The sequence below is a fragment of the Colius striatus genome, chromosome 7, assembly GCF_028858725.1.
Source record: "Colius striatus isolate bColStr4 chromosome 7, bColStr4.1.hap1, whole genome shotgun sequence".
In the NCBI taxonomy this organism is placed as follows: Eukaryota; Metazoa; Chordata; class Aves; order Coliiformes; family Coliidae; genus Colius; species Colius striatus.
The window spans coordinates 5459746-5484879 of record NC_084765.1 but is presented as its reverse complement, the minus strand read 5'-3'; the positions used below and the strand labels follow the sequence as shown (position 1 = coordinate 5484879).

Here is a 25134-nt window from a genome sequence, read left to right as displayed (position 1 = left end):
TAATATTTATATTATCAGAGTTACATAGTTTCAAAAGTAAATTAAAACTTCTCCACACAAACCAAAGAAACAAGAAAAATCCTTCTGCAGAGTGTTTACACAACAAAAATATTAATCTTCAATTTACTACTCTAATCAAAAGAGACAAAAAGCAGGGAAGGGTTTTTTGAAACTTTTTGGTATTAAGAAAAAAAATCAACATGAGATATATTGAGCATACTGTATAGGGCAGAACAGTGGTAACTCTTCACTTATACACTCGAATCCCAGAGGAGATGGCTAATTTTCAGCTACAATACAGTAGGTAATACACCTTATTTTTTTTTTCTCCAAAACATTTAATAATGCAGTTTCATTTTTAATGATAACAATGAGATTAGCTCAAATTATATAGGTCCCAAAAATGGGCACAAGTGGACTAATCAGTATACCTAAATGTTCAATTCCTAATGAATTACTCCATTAATATTTTTACCCTTTAGCAGATTCTACCCTCAGGTTAAATAAACAGATTCTTCAGGTTGTAGAATGGGAACTGCCAGACCACTTTAAACAGAGAGTGGAATAGATGTGAGAAAACCAGCAAATCCACTTTAATCTGAAAAAGACTATTTGATCAAGAGTCCTAACTCAGTGCCTCTGACATCTGAGCATTGTGAAGCAGGAATGTATTAACACAAACATAAGATTTTAAAATCTGGTCATGAAAAGGCTATCCGTACCCAGATGCTGTGGAATCATCCCTAAGCAAGACTTTAATATAAAGACAAACATAACATTAGTCAGTAAGAATTCTGTTTCACAGTCAAACTTCCTGGACTGTTTAAGTACTTGGTTTGAGAGAAGAGAAAAGGAAGAAACAGTTAATCCTCCAGGAAGAAATCCCGTCTGGCAATTTTTGGGAAAATGTAGCTGATATGAAGCATCCAGTGTCAAGATCTGTTTCTCCAAGGTCTTGGATTTTTGTATTATGTATGTCTCATGAAAAGTAGTTATTACTGTAAAATAACCCAAACTCTCCTCTCCAACCCCTTCAAATTTAAGTGGTACAAAATGTAACATGAGACAAAATATGTAAAGTCTCAATAGCAGCCTTTGAGAGTGCAAAAAAAACAGTTGCTATGATTGCTTTCTCAATCCTTTCTAGAACAGGAACTCAGTCAGAGAGAGTACTTATTAATGGTGTTTTGGTTGAATGAGCATAGTGCCTGTGTAGCATCAACGTGCCAAGGTTCTAAGGCCACATCTCTATCAGCAAATCAAACATTTGCTGGCAGAAATATGTGATCACCTTTGCTATAATGGTGTTAAGCAATGTGGAACATAGTTATTAGAACAGTCTCTGGAATGCTGAATGGTTGATACGCTGCTCCCAAGCAAATCCTTTGTACAATTCAGAAATTAATGTGAGTCAGTGATTGCTAACCATGAATTTCAATGCTACCATGCCACCAGCATACTCCTACGCTAACCCTTCAGCATGACTCCAGAAACTGTCTTTCCCTCATGAGCAATTGCATCTTCTTGTCATGAACAAACACATTTTTGGTATATATAAAAATATAAAAATCCTATAAAAATTCTTTTTCTGGAACCTGTAAAGAGGCCCAGTTTTCTCTGGGTTCAGAACATCACCCCTGATTGAGGAGGTAGAACACAGAAAAGCAATGTGAGACAGAGAAAAAGTACAATGGAAGAAGTGGGTTTATCTTCTTGCCCAATCTCTCAAAATAGCAAGCCAGTTACATTTTGAATGAGTTGTACATTTCAAGATATTATAATTAAGTTGAAAATTAAAATCAACCTAACGGACAATTGCTGCACATCACATAGATTAAATTCAATGCAAATTAGTAAACAAACCAAATTTGTTTGAATTCAGAGAATATATCTTTTACTGACAGTGCTATACAAACATTATATGCAGCTGCAGCAGAAATTTAGGATTGAACCAAAAAACTTTTTTTTTTAGAAAAGAAATTTACCTTTGGAAGAATAAGTAATTCCTTTCATTTTTCATGTTAAGGGGATGTATTGAACTGTTATTTCTCTATTTTAAACTGAGAGTCACAACACAGGAGTGGAATATGAACACTGAAGATGAGAATTTTATTAATAGCAGAAGATATAAAAGAAAATCTTTAAGTTACTGCATCTACTTGGTGGAGAAAGCTTCCTCAGGTTTCCTCTAGGCTAAGCTTTAGGCAGAAAAAAGTCTCCAAACCCCAAACCAAAACATCCTCAAAATAGACGTAGCCCTATATCCTTCAATAAATGTAAGAAAAACAAATGACTCCAAATAAGACATTGAACAACTGGGACCACTCAGGTACTACTTAATACAAAAATCTATACTGTCTTTCCTAGTGAGTTTTACTTCTCCCTCTTAGATTCTGCTTGACTTGGATGCACAGCTAGCTAGTTCAAAGTCATCCTCCTGGAAAATGCTATGCTTGTACTACAGGTAAGCTGAGTATGAGACTTACTGTTTCAAGATTTCAAAGAAACGAAGAATGAGATTATGGTTTCTTGTAACAACACTCTTACAATATAAAGAAATGAATCATGATACTGTAAACACAAAAATAGAAAGAAGCAAAGTGGTTTTGCCCCAGTACTTATTAATCTCTACTGTCATATTTCAAAGTATAAATCTTCCATCAGGTTAATTAAATAGGGAATCAGAAAGGTTATTGATAGAGGAATCATTTGGATGAAAAGAAATTAGCTATGAAGCTATGCCCTTGTTGGTCATTGTTATGTTCCTGAAAGACTGAATGATAAGAACAGAGGCTGAATGTCTCAGAATCAACATATTAGCACAAAAATTTCTGGTAAAGTAGATCAAAGATTTCCACCATATAAAAAAAAAAGTAGTAAAATACAAGAGGCATTCACGGCAACATATCTCATTAGCTAAATGACAAATCTATGATCACTGATTCCAGAGTCTACCAGTGATATACACACCACAAATTCATTTCTTCATGAAGACCGTAGATTCACTTTTCAGTGTTGAAGATATGCTTCCTCACCATCAACAGACAGTCGTTTTTGTCCTAAAAAGTCCACATTGAGCTATCCAATTCAGCAAGAAAAAAATTCTGTATTCTGTCTGAGCAAATTTGCCATAGTTTGATGTGAAAAGAAAATAAAGGGAAAAAAAGTCTTATTTTTAATAAATACAGAGACCACCTCAACAGCTTCATCTATAATGCAACTATGAGACCACTATTTCCCTGTTAAGAAAATACTGGAAACCCTAGAAGCAATACCAGTCACTTCTGAGAATTAGATTAGTAGAAATTATATAAACAGTGCTGTTTTTGTACACCATCTCAGACACTACCAATTCCTCTGTCTGCTTGATCTCAGGAAGTAAAATCATACCAAAGGACACAATGAGATACCAACTCGTGATACAGCAGTGCCTAGAGATACAAGGAACAAACCTTGAAGACATCAATATAAAACAAAAGGAATTTGGCATTTCCAATGGTGTCTCAGGCTTGCAGACTGAATGCAATGCTTTCACAATCATGTTCTTGCTGTTACCTTTGTGAAAATAGTGATAAAAGTAGAGCTTAACTGTAGCCCAGAAATAGCATGGAAGAGGACAAATGAGAAAGATTGAAGACTAAAGAAGGAAGTCAAAACTTAAGGTCCAGTTGTTTCCTAGCCTGAGTTGGCACAATGCCTCACAGATTGTGGAAGCTCTCCTATTAGAATGCTGTGTCAAATTTAATAATTGTGAAAAAAAGCCACAGTCATGTCTACTAATGGTTTCCAGGTAAAGTAGAAACAGAAAAGAAACAATTCTAACAACTGCTTTGATTCAGTGCACTATGTAAAAGGAAAGCTGTTCTTACACAAAGCCCTAGTCATTCCAGAGTATGGTTGTAGATGTAATAAACTCTCTACTTCCACTTGTTTTTCATCTAAGCCAACTCCTGACAAAGATGTCAACTTTTACATATTACACCTGTTTCTCCAATGTTTTCAAATGCAGTTAGTCACAGAAGGGTTTCTAATGTAGTAGTTTCTAACAAGCATCATAGAAAAAACTTTGCCGTATGTCAAACCATATGAAAAATAGCTATCAGAAATGAACATGATATTTAAATTACCTTTCAATTCTTAATTAGTTGATACTAATCAACATCCAAGTCTGATGATTTTCATTGTAAGTATTCACTTGTGTCCAAGTTAAATATATATTCTTAAAACTCCAAGAGTAAAGATGAAGAAATATCTTGTCACATCTTAGTCATTAATGCTATTCTTTGTATACAGTGTCTAGTTTCTACAGTAAATAATATCTGAGTGAACTCTCTGAAGTAGAAAGTCCTTTCTATTGAATTTCTAAGTAGGTTTTTTTCCTCAAAGATTTGCTAAATCTTACTGTGGCTTTACTACACAGTTTCCATATGTTCAGGATCCCGACACCGTGATGTTAAGAAACACTCTTCTAAAGCAGATGTAAACACAAAAAATTTACAATGCCCACATTACTCACTGTAAAAGAGGCATTAAATCTGATTAAATTGAAAAGAAGCTCTAAAATGCAGCATGCACAGCACTGAAGGCTTCTTCTTTAAATAAAAAACAGTTGTATGATCCCTCTGTGAAAGACTGAGAAAGTCATTAAAAAATGCCATTATCTTAAGATATATTTTGCAATTCTTTATCCCTTTTCTAGGTTGCAATTGCAAAGGCATTTGTAATGAGAAAGTTGTTGAGCAGCACAAAAATTCAATTAACATTGATGCTGAAACTCATTGTTAAACCAGCTCTCTTCCCTGAAAACCCATTAACTACTGGTTTTCAAATAGAGGGGCTTTTTATACTCTTGTAAAAAAACCCACCGGCTTTAATTAGGAAGTGTCCATGTTCTGTCACTTAAGAATGTAATTTTCACTCTTTGTTTCCATACAAGAAAACCTTTATGAAAAAAGTGATCAAACTTCTTGAGATGACAAAGTTTACAACTCTTCCTGCTACACCTTGTGACAATTTTAGCCACATACTGCTGTCAAGTTTTAGCCTTAGCATATTCTGTAAGAACACAGCCAAACTAAAATTCACCTTAACAACTTATTGATAATCTTTTTTACATATTGGGAAACTACCTATATTTAAAGACTAAATTCTGATAATTACTTATTGTGTGACTCTGTAAGATATCATTGTTTTGTTGGAACTAAAGTTTTGGGAAAACATATTCAAGAAAGGAACTTTAAATTCAAGTCATAGAGTATTTGTGGTATACTAGCACTGTGTAACTACTCTTTACTAGAGAATGTTTTAAGCATTAACCGACATTGAAGTCAGCAGGGCTGTAGTTTCAACTTCCTTTATATCCCCACGTTGTGCCGCAGCTACCCAAAGCTGACGCTGAGGAATGAAGGCTGAGGCCCAGAGTTTCTTAAACAAGCAGCCTCAGAGCCAGTGCTGGTGTGTGCCAGTGAAGAGGGGGAAAACAAAGAACTTGGGCACCATGCCATGTAGCTAATATTTTTTTCTATGAAAGGGATACTGAGAGGCCTGACTGTGGACAAAGAGAAGTGCAAGGGCTTTGGACAGTGCTGGATACTACACAGCAGTGTTAGCAAGGTGCTGCCAAGGTGACTACTCACACAGCAGCAATTTCAAGAGCCAAATCTTCTCCCATGATGTACAAATATCACTAGGAATTATTTCTACTTCTGCTTGGTGTCTTGGTCCTTTGAAGAACTTTTTTTTAAGTTATAAAACGTGTTGAAGTGTAATTCATGATGTAATAGCAAGAGGAAAGTGAGACAATACTAGGATTCCACTTTTAGGAACAAAATTATCAGCTTGAATCTTAAATACTCAAACCTTTGAATTGCTATAAACAGTTCTTCCAAAAACCTGTTTGAATTTCTTGAGAGCTCTTGAAAATGCTTTTGTTCACATCTGATCATTATCAGTGTGAAGAATGATCACACATTTGGGGCTGATTTGGACACTGGAAACTTTGTTAGAGGATAGAGCAAAGGAACTGTCTTGTTGGTAGTTGTTTTGTATGGAATGTACTCTTGGTTGGAAAGTCCTTAACAACTTTGCAGCCTCATGTCAGATTCATCCCAGTTTTTTAAGGTTATTGGGATCATGTTTCTTAATATTAATTCTATCTGTAATGAAAGGAAACTTCTGGTCAGGGCTCTGTTTAGGTAGTCGGACAGTAAGTAGCTGCTCTAACTTGTCATAAAAAAATCAAAATCCTTTAGCAGCAAAAGTTGATGTTACAGAACAAGCCTGCGTAGCCTTTGCTAATTAACAAGATGGTGTGTTCTTTCATGTGTTTGAGAGAAAGATATTGTGGTATCATGAAACTTATGGCATTATCACCAGAACTATTTTTGGAGGACAGTTTGAACAAAACTAACAGGCCAAATCTGAATGGTAGCTTTATGACATTCAGCTGGTTTTTATATCCCTTATTTTTAAATATCTTCTGAAAAGCTGAGAGAAAACATTTGGGCATGTGATTACGTCTCACTTGCTGTTAGAAATCCAAAGCCTGGATTGCACCCACATCGTTGTTTCACTTGCACATGGCATGCATGGCTGCAACAAAGGAATGCCGACAGCGTCAAGCGGTCGCCTTCCCAATCTGTTCTCAAAGGAGTCAACATATGTATACAGGCACTGTGAGTTGTTCCAGGGTTTAACAACATCTGAAATTACCACATAAAATGCTTCAAAAAGCATTTTGCCATGAGCTTGGCACTTGCAAGAGATTCCTTGGTTCACTCCCTCATCTTTTCAGGGGAAACAGCTAAACCTGTTTTTTCAAACTAAACCATTTCATTTCCACAGAGCCATCTGCAAATGTTACTCCTAACAAATCAATCTGCATTTCGATAAAAACACCATAAAGTAAAAATCTAGCTTTATTTTTAACAAGCATATTAATGCTTAAAGTATAGAGATCTGAGTAAATGACCATTTAAGTGCACAAAAAGATCTCTCACTGATGGAGAAACAATGGAATGGTCTTAGCATGCCTTCTCACGTCCTTCAAATGACTTCTTACAAAAGTTTATGTTTCAATTCTTTTTTCCTCAGAGTTGAACAGTGATTACTTATGTCTGCATTATAAGTTTGTGGTAAATCCCTGAACTGAAGCAAGTAGTTGTAATTCTGCAAAGAAATATCTCTTCTCATCTCTACAGTAGCAGGAAATCTTGTCCTTACTGTGCCTACGTTTAAAACTGGGAAGAGAAAAGATATCCTTATCACTTAGAAGTCAAATTGGCATTCAAACTCCAATATCAGCCTTATCATAGAATCATAGAATATTAGGGGTTAGAAGGGACCTTTAGAGATCATCTAGGCCAATCCCCCTGAAGAAGCAAGTCGGCCTAGATCAGGCCATATAGAAATGTGTCCAGGCAAGTCTTGAAGAAGTCTTGAAGTCTTTGGACTTGACAGAGCAGATACTTTTTTCCATGCGTATTTCCACCACTTTATGAAAAAGCATTACTGATACCGTAAAAATATTCTATAGATAGTGTTAAATTTTATTCTTACTGAATTACATCCGCTACATTTTATAAGACAATGTCAAATAATGTAACATGTAACTGAGGAAGATCTGAAAAATTCATTCACTATTGGGTTTTTTAAAACTCTCAAGCAGGTTTATAGAGTTTAGGACTCATAAGCTTCTTCGTGGTCTTGGGCACATTCTAACTCTCTGTTCCTTAGCAGGTATATATTAAAAACACAATTTTGCTTTTTTTTTTTTTTAAAAAGAAAAGAATAATAGGAATTATTTTCCCTCTTTTTTTCTTCTTTTTGTTTTTAAAGACTAAAATAGGAAAGGAAAGCAAAAAAGAAGTTGAAATAATTAGTCAGTTCATGTCATTGGCACTAGCAGAGAAAGTCACAAAGTATCTTATTAAGGATAAATAAGTCAGCGGATTAAAAGAGTGGGTTAAGAAAAGGTGTTGAAAGTGCCTGAAAGTTAAAAAACTGAGTTTATTAAACAGTTGATTATAAGAAAGAAATGGAAGACGGATGTTTAAAGTCTGTTATACTTGGAAATAGTTATCACTCCAAAAGTGAGGGGTGTAAGCAAAAAAGCAAGAGAAAAGATGCTAAAAATAAAAAATAGACATTCAATGTAAAGGGAAAAATCACAAGTGAGATGAAACTGAATCAAAAATGTTGATTGGCAGATGAGAGAAATTAACTTCATGCAAATATCAGCAAAAATGTAGTAATTTGAGCAGAGAGGAAAACTGTTTCAAATTTTCTGTACTGAATAAATCAAAAGAGCAGAGTGGTGCAGTGGAAGTGTGCTGGGCCCATAACCCAGAGGTTGATGGATCGAAACTATCCTCTGCTAACTTATTTCTTTTCTGGGGCCAGTCTTGTTCAATATTTTCATCAACAACCTGGATGAGGGGACAGAGTGTACCCTCAGCAAGTTGGCTGATGACATCAAACTGAGAGGACTGGCTGATTCACCAGAGGCTGTGCTGCCATTCATCAGGACCTCTGCCAGCTTGAGAATTGGGCAGAGAGGAACCTCATGAGGTTCAACAGGTCGAGGGAGGTTCTTCTTCCCCTCTACTCTGCCCTGGTGAGGCCTCATCTGGAGTCCTGTGTCCAGCTCTGGACTCCTCAATTCAAGAGAGACAGGGAAGTGCTGGAGAGAGTCCAGCGCAGGGTCACCAAGATGATCAGGGGACTGGAACATCTTTCATATGAGGAAAGGCTGCGGGAACTGGGGCTGTTTAGAGGAGACTGAGGGGAGATCTTATTAACATTTACAAATATCTAAAGGGTGAGTGTTAGGAGGTTGGGACATCCCTTTTTTCTATAGTAGCTAGCAACAGGACAAGGGGTAATTGGATGAAGCTGAAACACCAAAAGTTCCACTTAAACATAAGAAAAAACTATTCCACTGTGAGAGTGATTGAGCAGTGGCACAGGCTGCCCAGAGGGGTTGTGGAATTTCCTTCCTTGGAGGTCTTCAAGACCCATCTGGACATCTTCCTATGTGACCTGATCTAGGTGAATCTGCTTCTGCAGGGGGGTTGGACTAGATGATCTCTAAAGGTCCCTTCCAACCCCTACCATTCTATGATTCTATGAAAAGAGAGGATAACATGTTCTTGTTGTGAAGAAGACAGAGTAACAGACCTTGTGCAACTCTGTAAAATATGAGCTACATAGGAAGAAGTGAATCAAGATTGGTGCCAAAATGTGAATACAAGATGACAAGTCAAATTCCTAATGGTAGCACGAGGATTTTTGGTGAATGTCATATGATCTAGAGGGTCTTTTTTTGTTGTTGACTTCACTGCTGCTTAGTTGGATCAAGTGGTAGGATATCCTTGAGGAGATAGTGGAAACATGGACAACAAAGATGCTTTCCTGTTCTCTTTTTCTCTGAACCAGCAGAGAGTGATTGCTGTCAGAAACAGGATACTAAACAAAGTAGATCTTGACCTGAGTCAGTATGGGAATTCCTCTAAGTCATAAGAAGGACACAAAAGTGTGACAGTTCCTTCCCAGAGCTCCCAAATCATCTGTGATTTGTTTTTCCCAGCAAAGCAAAGAAGATGAGAAGGAAAGCATATGGAGGTCAAAATCATAACTTCAGGAAACAAGGCTTTCTATATATAAAAGTAATAGTTATCACAATTAATTCTACTGTAACAGATATTTTTAAGAGAAAGAGCAGAATGTACCAAAATCACCTTGCATTAAACTTTATTAAATTTGAGGATGACAACACATCTATAATTGGGACATCTATTTGTATTTCTTTGAATGGCCCTCACTACTTCCTTCCTTAGTGAACAAGTCAGTAATATATCCTGTGTGAAAAGTGTGTACAAAACTGTGTTATGCCAGAAATGAGGGGAAAATTATATAAACCCCACACATTTATTGCATCTTTTACTTAAATTAGTCAGAGAACAAGGTCAAGTCACTCTCAAGAAGAATAAGTTGTCAACTGTTGGAATAAACATCATGCAACATAGTTTTGATAATCCTTGAGTTCTGAAGATTGATGTTCTCCTTGGGCTTTTATAAACAAAAATTAAAAGGGTATATAAATACACAGAGACACAGTTCCTTAATCCTGAATGTCTCAATCTTTTGTCTTTTTTTGACGGAAAGTAAAAAATAAACCAGTGCTATCCCAGAACACACTTGCTATTTTTACTACTGTTTTGCTTCTAAAATGACAATAAATTTAATCAATAGAAGAGAGCAGTGACAATCACCACTGCATACCAGGCAGAGCCACATACCATACTCAGAGCCACAATGAGCAGCCAACACAAGAGTTGTAGCAAAACTAGTCTTCTCTTTCCATCATCTTTTGTTTTCTCATAGACAGCTCCCAGAGTCCATGTATTTTTCAAGACAGTCATTTTAGGAAACTCACAGATGAACATAATTATACAGTTGATCACTGTACATCAGAAATTACCTTCCCAAAAGAGTGGCCATATTCCAATTTTCAATCTGTCTCAGTGCCATTGAGTAAAAAAGCCAATTTGGTTTGGCAAGGCCCATAGGGCAAGAACCTCTATTCATTAATTTTTCTTTCTTTAAAGCTGCACTAACAGAGCTCACCTTAGTGAGGATTCTGGAAGAGGAAACGTGCAGACAGTGTACATCTCATCCCTTGGCAAAACAGAATCAGACAGCAAGAATCTGGAGAATAAATCTATGACATAACAACATTAGATTTTGATGGCAGTTCACTTCAATAATTTAATAGTTTCTTTGTTCCTGTTCAGCACAATGTCATAGGGGTGAAGGAAAGACGGAATAAACAAATACCTCTATACGGGTGTTTTCCTTGAATATTTTATAATCTCCGCTTACAGAACTGAAAACTTTTGAATTAGAAAAAGATGTGGGAGCAACTTTAGAGTGTCAAAATCAAAATGTCTGGAATACAAAAGGCAAAGATACACTAAAATGAGATGAGTAAAAGCTTGTTGTGTGGACTGCCTCAAGTTATTTCGATGACCTTATGGAATTCAGCTATTTAGTCCTTTCTCAATATCTAGGTAGGGAAAGAAGGAATCATTTTTAACCTCTTATTCACTGCTCTAGTGCTATGCACAGTATGAGTGACCTGTTATTCATTGTCATAGAAGGAAAAGAACAAGAGAGAACAAAAACATTAGGAAAAGAGTATTGAAAGCAACTATCATAAGAAGCCCCTACAGTCAAATGTAACTAAGAGAGTATTTCCTTTCTAAAATACAAGAAATGTTTATGTTTCAAAATATGCAAGAAAGATACTATAGAAATAATCTTGCACTTTAGGGCTCAGGAAAGACTGATTCAATTCATCTTCAGCAAACAATATTCTGTTCCTTCCAATCAAATTTGCTAGATTTATTTTACTACCTTTCTTATTGATGCTATTCTGGAACAATTAACATTAGTAACTGACTACAAGATGAATTTTCATAAAGCAAACTGCATTACAAAGAAAAAAGACATAAAGCAGCAAAACAAGGAAGATAATTGTCTGCTTAAAAATATTTGCTGTACATGATATAGTTTAGGCTGCTGTTTTGAAGTGTATTTTTATATAGAAAAGGAGAGACATATTTTAGAAAAAGTAATCTTATGTATTTAATCAAAGCATTAAAAGAGAAACCCGAGGTTATTTTTCTTTACAAAAGGCATACAGCCAGAGAGGTTTGGCATAACCATATTGACTCAAGAGACTTACATATTTGGAGCTAAGTGACTTTTTGAGCACAATGAGCACAAACATTATAAAGATCCAAATAATTACTAATATACTTGTATATATGAATGCAGAATTCCTAAAGATACCATCTCAGTTTTTTATTTTACCAGCAAATCAGCACACTTTAGGATTGAGATTAATAGGGAACCAAGTTCTTTCTCATCATATTCTTTCAGAAAAACAGACTTGTCTCTTCTAGCACCACTCAAAACTCTTTCTATTTATAATGTTCATCTGTCTGCAGAGGTAACTGTGTGTATATAATTCTCTCTCCCATGATGCCCCTTATAAATACTACTAAAGTTGTGTTTTCAGGAAGTTTTGCTTTTTTTTAAAAAAAAAAAAAAAAATCAGATTAACTTAGATCATATTACTATATAAATTACAAACATCCCAGAGATCTAGAAAATCTGCTAGACTTTCTATACATTTATAACAAAAACAAATAGTGGTTTAACAACAAACTCCACTGATTGTAAACAATAGCATACAGACTGTGTACTGACATCATTAGTTTCCTCATTGTATACTATCCAGACACAGCCACCAGATCTTTTAAGTAAAGTATATGTTCAGATGTGGAATACAACTGTATTCTGTATCACTAGAGGAGCATCCTTTAATTACCAATGTCATCCATATGTGGCCATCAGTTCACTCATGACCTTCAGACTTGTTCTTCTAAAACATGTTGTTACAGTAGCATACAGAGATATATCCCCAGGCTTAAGTAGTAAAAAACCTGAAATACCTCAGTGACCTCTCCATCCGTATTGAGTCATTTTGCATCTTATATTCTACTGGACACCTACTTGTCAATTTATGCTTGAAGAAATTTCTGAAGCACAAAAGATCTTATAACTAAGATATAAGCATTTCTTTGCTGTATTCAGGCTTTGTGGATGTAAAATATGCTGCATTATAGGAAGACTGTTCAGACTTGACTCTTGCTCCCATTTTTTGACCTTTGTTACCAAGTCTGCACTGATCTGTTTTGTAAGCACTGACTTCACCTTTCAAATCAGGGAATGTTTTGGCAATATATGCAAGAGCAGCATATTCTTCATGTAGACATACTTCATTTACTGTTACTGAGAGAATCTGGGAAATAAAATCAGTAGTTATAAGTCATTAGAGTGTCTTTACTCAGAGTTAGTTGACCTACCTCAGTCTCAGATTGAATGTAAATAGCTCATTAGAGAAAGGAAAAACACAGAAAAGAAATGATGCCTCTGGGAAGAATTAAATTTCTATATCCAGCTTAGTTTCTATTTATTACAGCCCTGTGAGGTTAGAAGTCACAACTCCCAGGGGCATAGGTGAATGCCTCAGTATATTAGGCCTCTCTGCAATCTCTGAATTGCTCATTAGCTACAGACTTATTTTGTGTATTATTAATGAAATTTTGGTACAGGGGGTATTGTCAAAGAAATATCTTCTAGTTGTAGCTCATAGTACATCTTCAGGCTGAACAGCAAAAAGACTAAAGCCTGTCAGTACTAAAATCTCAGCTTGGCTGAGGATATACAACATAACTTTGAGGCCTAGTTTACAGACACATGAACAAAAATGCTTTTTCTCCACTTTCCCTCCACAGCTGTGATAAGTGAATTGTGAGAAGTTTTTCTGAGGGAGTGATGTAGAAAGTTGTCTAGACAAGATCCTCAAAAAGATAATAGCAAGCACTCAGACCTCAGTCTAGCACTGCCTCTCTTGGTACTAATTTGGAAAGGAAGAGAGGTGCAGATACCTGTGGGGCACTTTGCTAAATTCTTGTGGCAACGAAGACAGGAGCCACTCATCCTTTCTCCTTAATCCCCACACTTTCTGATATCTAAAAAGGGGTCTCATCTTATGTTGGTGAAACACAAACCACTCCTACTGCTCTTCATACTCACAAAGGCTCTTTTTGGTCCCTCGGTTTGACTACAACAGAAAAATACAATTTTACCTCTCCCTACAATCATCTACTGCATTGATGGTCAGGGGAATGGAACACCATTCATACAAGAAAAGGCTGCGGGAACTGGGGCTGTTTAGTCTGGAGAAGAAGAGATTGAGGGGTGATCTTATTAACATTTATAAATACCTAAATGATGGGTGTCAGGAGGTTGGGACATCCCTTTTTTCTATAGTAGCTAGCAACAGGACAAGGGGTAATGGGATGAAACTGAAACACAACAAGTTCTACTTAAATATAAGAAAAAACTATTTCACTGTGAGGTGAAGGAGCCCTGGCACAGGCTGCCCAGAGGGGTTGTGGCGTCTCCTTCCTGAGATGGTCTTCAAGACCCACCCGGACATGTTCCTATGCGATCTGATCTAGGTGAACCTGCTTCTGCAGGGGGGTTGGACTAGGTCCCTTCCAACTCCTACCATTCTATGATTCTATGAAATACAAATCACCAAACACTTAGAAGTACTCAGTTACATTTGTTTTACCCAAAAACTCCCAATTTCTGAGCACTCTTGTTAGCTGTGTTGTGACACATGGATAGAAGCATTTTGCAGGAAGGTTTCCTTAACTTTTTTAATCCTTTTCAGTAAACTCATTTAATACCTCATTTTGTTTCTTTTATACCCTTATATGGCATATGGCAATTTATAATACATTACTAGACCATCAGCAAAAATAACGGCTGAAACAGCAACTGTTCTCTGGAAAGTAGCTTTCATATCCCTTCCCTAAAAGCTCATCAGTAAAAGAAGCACAGATAAAGGCAGAGAAAACAATTTCTCTCACCCTGTACCGGAAGTCACAAGGTCAAATCTGTGATTTAGTGCAAATCTCACTTCAGTAAAGTTTCTGTTGTAGTCTGACCTCACTGCTACCACTACTAAGACCTTACTTATGGTTCACATCTTTTTCCCTTTTTAATACATATTTTTAAGTGGTTTCTTCTAGATCTGGAGCTATCTGAATAAAACCCATCCTTAGGAACATAATAGAGAATTTATGTGGAGTAAAGTTTGAGTATGATTTACCTTATACATATAGAACAAACATTAGGAAATAAAGGCCATTATTGTAGATTGAAAGTTATCAGTCATTTCTGGGCTAATAAAGTTGAAGCAGAATGGCATCTCTCAAAGATAATCTGCACAAATATTTACATCTGGAATATTCAGTTTACCTTTGCTTCTTGTGAGAAGTCTGAACGGCCAATATACCAGGCCATGGAGAAGATTTTGCCCCCACAAATACAACAGAGAACTGATACTATGTTTTTATATCTCCAATATACTTTTGTTGTCCATTGGTGAAGACTGTATGACAAATTCTTTGAAGAATGAGTAGCATATAAATAAAAATAAGCTTTATTTTCTTAAAAATTGCTTGACATCTCTAAAAACCCATCAACCCCTCATCTACTGTGATATATATATATCACTGCTCCATTTAAACTTTCACTCCAAGTCTAGGTAACCCAAGTGCTGTGGAAACCAACAATGGTCATTGATCTTCTCAGGGAGCATTTATCAACTGAGCCTGCTCCCATATCACAGAAATTTTTTTTTGAAACAATGTCTCAGTATTACACTGCAAGTGATAAACTCTCTAAGACTTCAATAGTGCTCTGCATAGAAAAATTCTGGGTTTTATACATAGAAAATTAATGCAACAATACTGCTGTTCTCATTCTAGTTTTATTACTCCCAAAATATATTCTGACATATCTGCAGATCCCAAATAAGTGTACCTCAGGACTGATACCTGAATCAATTGAAAAGAGTGACACACAGAAAGTCAAGGTTATAAACAAACAACATTATTTCTTCTTTAAAAGATAGATGTAGGAAAGCAATTTAATATTTTTATCCCATTGCAATGAGTTTTGGCTAAAGTAGGTACGAAAAATATAGTTAATATTTTCCTGTCCCAGAAACTCTGAATAGACATCAGGTCTTCTAATAACATTTCCATTTCCCTTTCCAACAAGATCAGATGCAATTCCAGGGTACCACTTTGTCAAGGTATCTGATTTTCTGTATTTGCACTATTAGGTGTTATGTTTAAAATTAACACATCAGTGATACAAGAACACAAGTTTTTCTTAAGTGATAACCTTCTGTATTATGATCTGGTTTATGTACAAAATATAACATTATAAGCAATAAAAGTCTCATGACACTACTGAATATGTGGACAGCAGATTGAAGAGAAGGAAAAAGGACAGGTTTTCTATGGTTGCTATTTTTAGGTTAACATTGAATATTTGTTTTTCACAGTTTGTACACCTTACATTACCATTAGTTATTGATTTGAGTGATTTTTAAACCAAAGTTCTTTAAGTTGTCTTTGAAAACACTGAGAAACAAACTGCAATTGAACCCAAGGCTGCAACTGTAGAGTGGAGGAGTTCTGTGGGACAGAGGAACCAACATCAGCAAATCTCAGCTCAATATCTTGATACAGGATATTGATTTCAAAGAATTTCATACTACTATTATCTGAAGAAAAAAAAAAAATCAACAAAGCAAGTCCCAACCCAACACCTCAACCCCAAATATTAAGAGCAAAATTGCAGTTACTTCCCATACCTCAAATTTTTCATTTTGCCTATGAAACATCATTGTTGGGAAACAGTCTACTCATGAAAAGATATGGTTAATCATTTCAGTATAGGCAAAAGCTGTTTGTTTTTTATCAATAGCCATGGTCAAGCAAGTAGAAGTTCCTTTTAGGAAATAACACATGGAAGACAAATAGGACTTGTTTACACTGCTCATTTCAGACTGCAGACAACTCAACACTAGAAACTACAAAGGGCTTGCTTACTTTAAACACTGGTAAAGTAAATATGGAAAAAATTAGAAGGCTAAATGAGGTTGTATTTGCTTTAAGCCATCATTCACAAACCCCTAGATGGCAAAAACCGTGGACCAGCACTTCTAAAATTCTTCCTATGCTGTAAAAAAATCAAACCAAGACATCTTCAAATTCTGACAAGACATTTGTCAAAGACACTTCCTAGCACTGTTCCTGCTTTAGGAGTAGCAAACACGGTTTGCAACAAATATTTACAAGATGTAATTTTTTAAAGATAGAAATGTTATTTTTTTCTCCAATGGAAGAATCTCAATGAAGAAATTTGTTTCTTAATATCTCTTTCCTGAAGAACTCTGAAGAGTACAGCTCCACAAGCAACGTGCTGCTCATGCTGAAAGTTCATTTTACTCTTGATCAACTAGGTAGGATAAAACAGATAAATATTTAGGGAACATAGCAAAGTATATCAGCTAGTACAGGTATAAATTCTTTAGTGGCACTTCTGAAATTATGATGTAGGATCTCATGGGAATAAACACTTCATTCTTCACCTTGTAAAAACCTGCTGACATACAAGACAAACTTTCAGAAGTACATCAACTGAGAAAATTGTGTGAGAAATTTAGTGTAGACTTCATGGGAAGTCAAATTAGAAAATTTATGTTACAGAAAACACAAGTTATTATTTTCTTGGAAAAAAGAACAGATAGTGTGACATCCCAATCATTTTAATGGGTAAGAATTGAGTTTATATGTAAAAGAACATTTGAAAAGTTTTTTAAAGGGTTAAAAAAATCCCCCAAGTCACCTACTTCAGCCAAGAGAAAGTTGCAGCCTTCTACTACAGGTTGATTGTTCTGTCACAGGATAAAGTGGCAACTACATTCAGATATTCTATGTTTCATTCCACTGGCCATAGACAAGTGAAAATACAATCAAAATCAAGTTCTTTTGCAAATTGTGCTAGTTAAGATACAAATATAGTTCATAAGTAAGCAGAGTAGTCATTCTTAAAAGGTATTTTCTAGATGAATGTCCATTCAATACTTTTGAAGGCTTTAAAGGCATGATTGATATTACATTGCCTGACTTCAGATGTGTCCCAACTTCTATTAGATAACCTAAGGCAGCTTCATTCTCTATTTTACAGGACTATAAGCCTTAAGAGAAATTAAAATTTTAAGATGCTTATTTAATTAACAATCTGGGGACCTGTTTTAGTTATATGTAACATCTACTACAAAATAAAGTCAATAAATGAGCCACAGTGGTCATAAAAAATAATCTTACAGCATATGCATTTCCTTCTTTACAAGCTCTGATGTGATAAATGTATCAGAAAAAAAGCAGAAGAGGAGTTCCAGTGCTGAGCACCAGAGCATAGCTTTTATACACAATTTGCAAAACCTGATATCAGAGCAGCTGCTAGGGCTGCTCCATCTTACACAAAAATCATGTCATCTCCTATGGAAAGGTCATCTTTCAGGTAATGCCAAGGTAACAGTCTCCTGGGCCTTTCTTCCAGCAGTATCTTATGTCCTAGAGTGTGCAGGAAACACTGAATTCTCTTTGTTTTACACTAACATATATTCTACCTTTTATCTGAAGTAAAAACAACTTCACATTTCGCTCACATTTGACAGAAATGAATCCTGTGTTTCCCTTATTGAGTCTTACAGTTTATTTGCAACATGTTACATGAGTAAACAGACACAGATTTGAGGAAATAGTTGATATAAATGCATGCTTACCAGCTGGTGCAGAATGCGAGCAGTGAAGTTGCAAACCGTGATAATCAGCACATGATTCACTGAATTTGCCTTCCTTAACATCTGATTTGGAATTCTTTTTGCTTTCAACTGCATCTGAAGAAAGCTTATCCAGTTCAATTATCACCATTGACATTGTCAAATAGTTTCAGGATAACTGAAAATAAAACCAAAGCGGAGCAACAACAAAAAAAAAGCCTTTAAGCACTTTAAGTTCAGCTTCCCCAAACTTGCAGTTCGGGGGGTTGAAAAAAAAAAAAAGTCCTTCTCAGAAAAAAGCCCCAACTTTCCCCAAACTGTAATAGTACAAAAATTTTTTAAGTCAATGTCTGAGAAAGTGTATTTCTGAGAAGCTGTTCTTCCAGCTCTGCAGCAATTCCTAAAATATTGCAGCTCTTCTCTGAAGTAGAAAACTACTACTTTAAAAAGTTCTGTTCCTGTAGTACCAACAATACGATGGCATTTCTGTGGAGCTGCTACAAAAATAGCAAGGATAAGCAGAGACATCTATACTGCTAAGTTGGGGACTTAACTTTTAAGACTCTAATTCCCATTTTGTTACCCAATGGTCCAGCTGGGAGGGGCTAAGCAATACCAATGGAAACAAGTGCATCCCGGAGGCCAGCCCAGCGTGAGCCTGGCAGCCAGTTCTGTTTCCTCAGTGAACACTTGTGTCTTTGTCTGGGATGTGTGCAGCAAGATAAATGACCACAGGCTACATTGTTGTGTGAAAACAAAACAAGAAACAGAGAAGCATTTCTGTGATTCTTAAGTTAAAACGTTTCTTGCCAGGGAAACTAGTGCTAGTAATAGTAAGGAGAGTAGTTTAATCTTTGAAGTGCTGTTCTATTGAAGAAAAAAAAAGTTTCCTTAAAGTACAACAAAACTCAAGGCAAGGAAATGATGGGTTTCCTTGCAGCCTATTCCGCCAGGCAGCTGAGCACACACTGAGCAGAGCCAAGAGAGTCACCCACTGGCGATGGTGGGAAACGCCACACATTGTCATTTTATTGCATAAGAAGTTTTAGTAGGAAAATTGCCGAACCTTAGGTTGCTGATTTGTCAGCTATTAGCTCCCTATCACTTTCCTAGCTTCTCTTTGCTCAGTGGGAAACAAGAGTAAATAAGTAATACAAAAAAAATAATCTATGCAGCCATGCAGCTTTTACTACAGTCTTTTATCCTGCAAAACCAGGATAAATTTAAAATGTCTAAATTCAGCTTGTTAGAAGTAAATTCTCAGGGCTGCTCCTGCTGATGTGAGTCAGATTGAGACTGGGCTGCTGGTGATACCCTCAATGTGTGCTAGCAGGCAAACATCCCACGTACGTGCACAGTAAACATATCCTCAGATGGGGCTGTCAAAAAAATCTCTCAATCTACCATTAGGACACTTCCCCAAGTTAAGGGAGTATGTAAGATGTAATTTATAGGAGGATATTGATCTCAACAAGGAAGCCAAGTGAGGTAATGAGGTTAATACTAATAACTAGAGCAATATGGTAACAGGACTACAAAAAAAAGAGACATGAATCAAAAGTAAGATTTTCAAGGAGGTCAGAAATAATGTGTGGCAGCTGTCTGTTTTTCATTTAACTTCAATTAATGCACATCAGAGATCAGAAAAAGGTGGCTTGGTGAAAGCGTCACAACTCTTAACAAAACTTTAGAAGTGGTTATATAACAGAGAAAACAAATATTTCATTTGGGAAGCAAAACCAGCACAGCTCACATCAAGAAAGGGAAAGAAAACACTGACAAAACAGACTTGCATTGTGTCCTCTTTTTAATAGTCCTCTAATTCAGTTCCTCTTTATATATATAAGTCTAGTTATGCCGTTATTGTTGGCTGAAGTAAGCTGATTTTGGTCTTCTGAAAGAAACTTCCCCCGAATGTAAATGCTGGCTGTTAAATCTGTCAGAAATTTTAAAGAAGTTAACAATCCCAGACTGTCCTAAGTGAAACCCATAGCTTAAATTGCATTTCACTACCTATAAATAAGCAGAAGATGTGTTTTACATGGAGTTGTTACTTAAGTAAGTCCAGTATATCAACATTTCTAAAGGAGGCAAAAGCTTAATCCTCTGCTGAAAACACATCACAAGTGCCCAGAAAGAGAATAATTCTTCTAGCACTTGTGTCCTAATTACTTTAGACTATCCTTAGATGAGTGTAAAGGCTGCCCAGGGATTTGTACAGTCTCTGTCCTTGGAGGTCTTCAAGATCCACTTGGACATGTTCCTATGCGACCTGATCTAGGTGAACCTGCTTCTGCAGGGGAGTTGGACCGGATTATCTCTAAAAGCCCCTTCCAACCCCCACCATTCTATGATTCTATGAGTTCTTGTTACTTTTCCTGGATATACCAGCATTTTCATCTCCTGTAAAAGTCCTCATTGGAAAGGCTGAGGTTTCTCCAATGACGTTAATCTTAATGTGATTCATTTAAAAATGAAATATCTTATTACCATTGCTACTGTTCAGTTTCTCATATAACTTCTGTGTATGTAAAGCAGTCAAGGGCATATTAAGTCTTCAACAGTCTGTGACTGTTTCTTTGTTCAAAGATGTTTTTATTCCCCCACACATATGAAAAAAGAGGGGGGTACTGACTCTTGGCAATTTAGGCAATCACTAAGCTGGTTTATTTTCTACACATATAATGTACTGTGTAAAAAAAAACCTGAAATAGCAACCAACTCTATTGAAGGGGTAAGAGTTATCCTTTAAGACTGAGAATACAACACATTGTCAAGAACTACATTTTTTTTAATCTATTTTTTATTTCAATCTGTTGCCTTTTCCTAGGGGTGATATATGACATATCTATACTTTTGTTAGTGGTCATGACCTCAAAGACTGCAAAACCCCATAAACTTTTCCCTCATGCTAAAGCAAAGCAGTGGTGTAGGGCCTAAACAGTACATTTGTTTTCATCCTGCAGATATAAGCCAGCTTGAGAGCAGCTGAAGCCCTTTTATATGACATGTCTGCTTTTCTTGGTGTCTTTTTATCTCCTTTCAAATAGATGAGCTTTTTTGTGATTTTAATACCTTTCTATTTGTCAAAGATTTTTGAGTTCTTCATTTCTTCCTGCTATATCAAAGACCGTCACTTATGGCAAGACATCTCAACAATATTTTTATAAATATTATAAGAACATAAGTAATTTTCAGAACTTTATTTAGTTGCCTAAAGACACATATAGGTACCTGACCAAACCAGAAACACCAGAACCTGCTATTCCATCAAACTCTGTCTAAAGTATTTGACTACTATTATAAAGATGCTCTGTAAACACTAGTTATTTTTAATAAATATGATCATTTGTCACATGTACATTTTTTAATGATTTTCAGTCTTCTCATGATCATAAATATCTGCCATATTTGCAAATACACCCGCATTCCAAAACTGTTGACATTTGCATGGTGCAAAATGTATCTGAAAGTAACATTTATATCAATTGTTTTCAGAGACAAAAAAACCATAAAGATTCTAAGCCATTTATCCTTTATGATGCCAAACTAAGTTAAACTTAATTCACAGAGTCCAATGATAAAAATATTTTTCTCAAAAAGAAAAAAAGAACTTGATATCAAACTGGATTTTCCATAAAATAAGATAAAGTAGAACTTTATTTTCAGGTTTTTGGAGGAAGCTTTTATGACTTTAATACAAGAGAAGTGACCATTTATACTGCAAGAAGTGTTAATATCAGTTTTCCTTTGTCTGACATACCAGTGTTTAGGAATTCATGTAACAGAAAATCCAGGATTAACGTTTGCCTCTGCTTCGACCAAGCTGTGTCCATTCCCAGCGACTGATCTAAAATATTACAGTCTTTTTGGGAACTTATGTGGTATGCTGAACCTATCATCAAAACTGTTTGAACTACAGATGAAAACAATAAAGAAGCAGGAGATACAACCTTCTCAGAAAAGGGCTGAAAATAACACAATTAAATTTATTCTCTCTTGCTGTGATCCAATTAATATTTGCTTATGTTACAAGGTAGAAATTCTCCAACAGTTAAGAATATGGGAAATGGCCTACTGATCTTGCTGCAAGATACCTGCAGAAGTGCAGTATCTTCATTTGAATATATATTCAGCACCAGGGAGGAAGTAAATACAACTGTAGCATCTCTCACCTCTCATACAACTGTTAATCATAACTATTTTTAGCATACAAACTCTACTTGAACAGCCATTTTCAATGCCTTAGCAGTGAGAACAAACTTGCTTAAGGACAACAGACAGGAGCAGAGGCTTCAATACACTCAAAGGTAGGAATCAAATCTATTTACATGTTTTCAGGAAGGAATAAGCAAGGTGTGTCAGAGAAACATTAGGACAGACATTGGCAGCTTCCATTAATTTGTCTCATTCCTAGACATGGTTCCTGACAAAATCTGAATCTGAAAAGCAGAGAAGAAAAAACCTTTCTGAATCCCTACCAAAACAATCTAAATAGATGAAATATTAGAAAAAGGTCAAGATTTTGTTCCTAGCTTAGATGTCTATGATTCTCATCAACAAAATCAGCCAGACACAAGAATGACCCACCACACCAAAAGTGAGATTGAATTTCCAGATCCTTCACTCTGCACAAGAGCTGGCTCAAAATGTCTTTGTCTAATTGTCTCCTTCCTAGAGCTCTTGCCAAAAACTTCAAGAGAGGCAGGAAACTGTATGAAAATAGGTATAGAAGACAAAAGTAGTTGCCCTACATATTGAAGAAATGGTGTAACCCAGAGTGAACCTAACCAGACTTTATAAAGTTTTAACTTTTTGAGAATAGGCTCACCACACAATAAACACGATTTCATGTGTAGCAAAGATGATGTAAGAGTTTTGAGGCTTGTTTTTTCATGGCAGTTAAAGTCAGCTATTACTGGTTGGCTATGTCTAAATCAGGATTTTCCTCAACACTCAACTATCCAGTAGGGCTCCAATAGTAATTAGGGTGTTTATCCTTTCTTAGTAAAACCCTGACAGCTTCAGTAAAGTACAGGTCAAAGGATATTTTTCGACAGAGAAATCCAACCAACACGTTGATTTCCTTTTCTCTCCAAGTCTGATTAGCATATATCAACTTAGAAATGTTACTTAAGTAATTAGTTACCATGTAAAAATGTAGCATTTCCTTCCTTCACAACAAAACACTAGGTCTCTAGAACAAAATCTAAAGCACTTATGAACACTGTGATTTCAAAAACACTGGTATTTTTCTGGAAGCAAGAGGTAAAAAAGCCCACACTACACACAGCTTCAATGCATACAGAAGGAATTTGATTTACACACAAGAGGTGAACAATTCCTGTCTTACCTAATAAAGAGCCCATAAAGTCATTATGCTGCAATAAACCAAGATAGTTCTTAAGTAGCAAAAGATATTTATACTTTAGCACATCTTTGAATGGTGTCTTTTATATTAATTGTAGAGTTATACATGTACATTTCAACAACAGCAGTTATTTGGATTACACAGAGAAGCAGGGAAGAAAATGCCATCTGTCTTCTGTAAGCAACCCACAAACCTCTCAGATTGTCTTCTAAATCAAGGTAGGTACAACTGGCATTTGATTATTTTACTATATAATCTCAATCATTTTTGAGCTGGTAGAAAAGTGAAGTAATTTTGCCTACATTTTGCTGGTGAATTAACACACTTGAGTATGTTTTGCAAAAAGCTTTAACAGCAATATTGAGCAATCATTCTTGAAAACATAGTTCTATTCATTTCATTTCCTTATTTAGTGTGGCTGGAAGGAAATAACAATTTTTAATTTTGAATTAACTATCCCATAACAATTTAAAATCCTTTTAAAACTCCCTTCAGGATTTCCTGTGAATTCTTCCCTTTTTATGATGTTACATACATGAGTCAATAAAGTTTTATCCTAAACTAACTCAGTGATGATCATTCTTTCTGGGGAAGAAAACACAAAACCATTAAGTAACAAGACAGGACACTTTGTCACCAAAATTTACTAAGTGAAACAGGAAAACAGTTTGGGAAATTCAATCAAAACTTTTATGTGTAAATATCTTATCAACATATATCCCCATACACAAATCACTTAGAACATGCTTTGTTATTACAGTGCAAAGCAACACAGCTTATTATCCCGTGTCTTTAAAACATCCATTTTGGTTTATGAATCTACTACTACTTTTTATTTTATCTCCTAAGTAATATCTATGCTTTTCAAATTGTATTTAATCTTTACTTTTTAGTGTGCTGTAAAATAAACTAGCAGTTTAGTAAGTGAGATTTAACATTAAGTACTTAACATGATAGAATTAGAAACAAATAACAATTCCACATTGTTTTTTGATTTAGAAGAAATATGTTCCATTAATTATTGTTTTTCAGAAGCACAATAGGGCACCACCTCTTGAGAGACCTACTGACATTGAAAAGCTAAAAGCATGCATAGAATAACATCTTCTTATACCAGTAACATTTGTCTGGTGAGTATTTTTCAGGGCTATCTGAAAAAAATTTCTTAAAACTGAGCATACATAGAGGGCAGCCTGCAGTCACTAACTGTCCCTGTATATATAGGTTACTTTACTGCAGTACCAGATACTGCTTCTCCAGTGTACTGCAAGGCTTTTGCTGTGTTAGACATAAAATCCATTTGCAGTTACTAACATATAACAAAATCTTGATATGCCTAAGGCAATGTTCTGTTTCTGACAAGAAAACGTTGCTTGTATCCTAAAGTGAAGGCTAGAAAGCCAGTAGTAAAGGCAAAAAACTGTCCAATCAAGGAAGACAGTTCTTCTTTCAGTTATTCCTTAACCATCTAACAAGA

General features: G+C 35.7%; 1 protein-coding gene across 2 annotated transcripts in view; it reads right to left on the bottom strand.

The window, feature by feature from the left end:
* Nucleotides 1-18812, bottom strand: part of ANO3 (anoctamin 3) — a 180414-nt gene extending 161602 nt beyond the window's left edge. For both annotated transcript variants that reach the window (XM_061999070.1, XM_061999071.1), the window contains exon 1: nucleotides 18290-18812. In XM_061999070.1, coding sequence (XP_061855054.1) covers nucleotides 18290-18443 — 154 coding nt within the window. In that variant the 5' untranslated portion in view covers nucleotides 18444-18812. The remainder of the gene's footprint in view (nucleotides 1-18289) is intronic.
* Between the last annotated feature and the right edge of the window lie 6322 nt (nucleotides 18813-25134).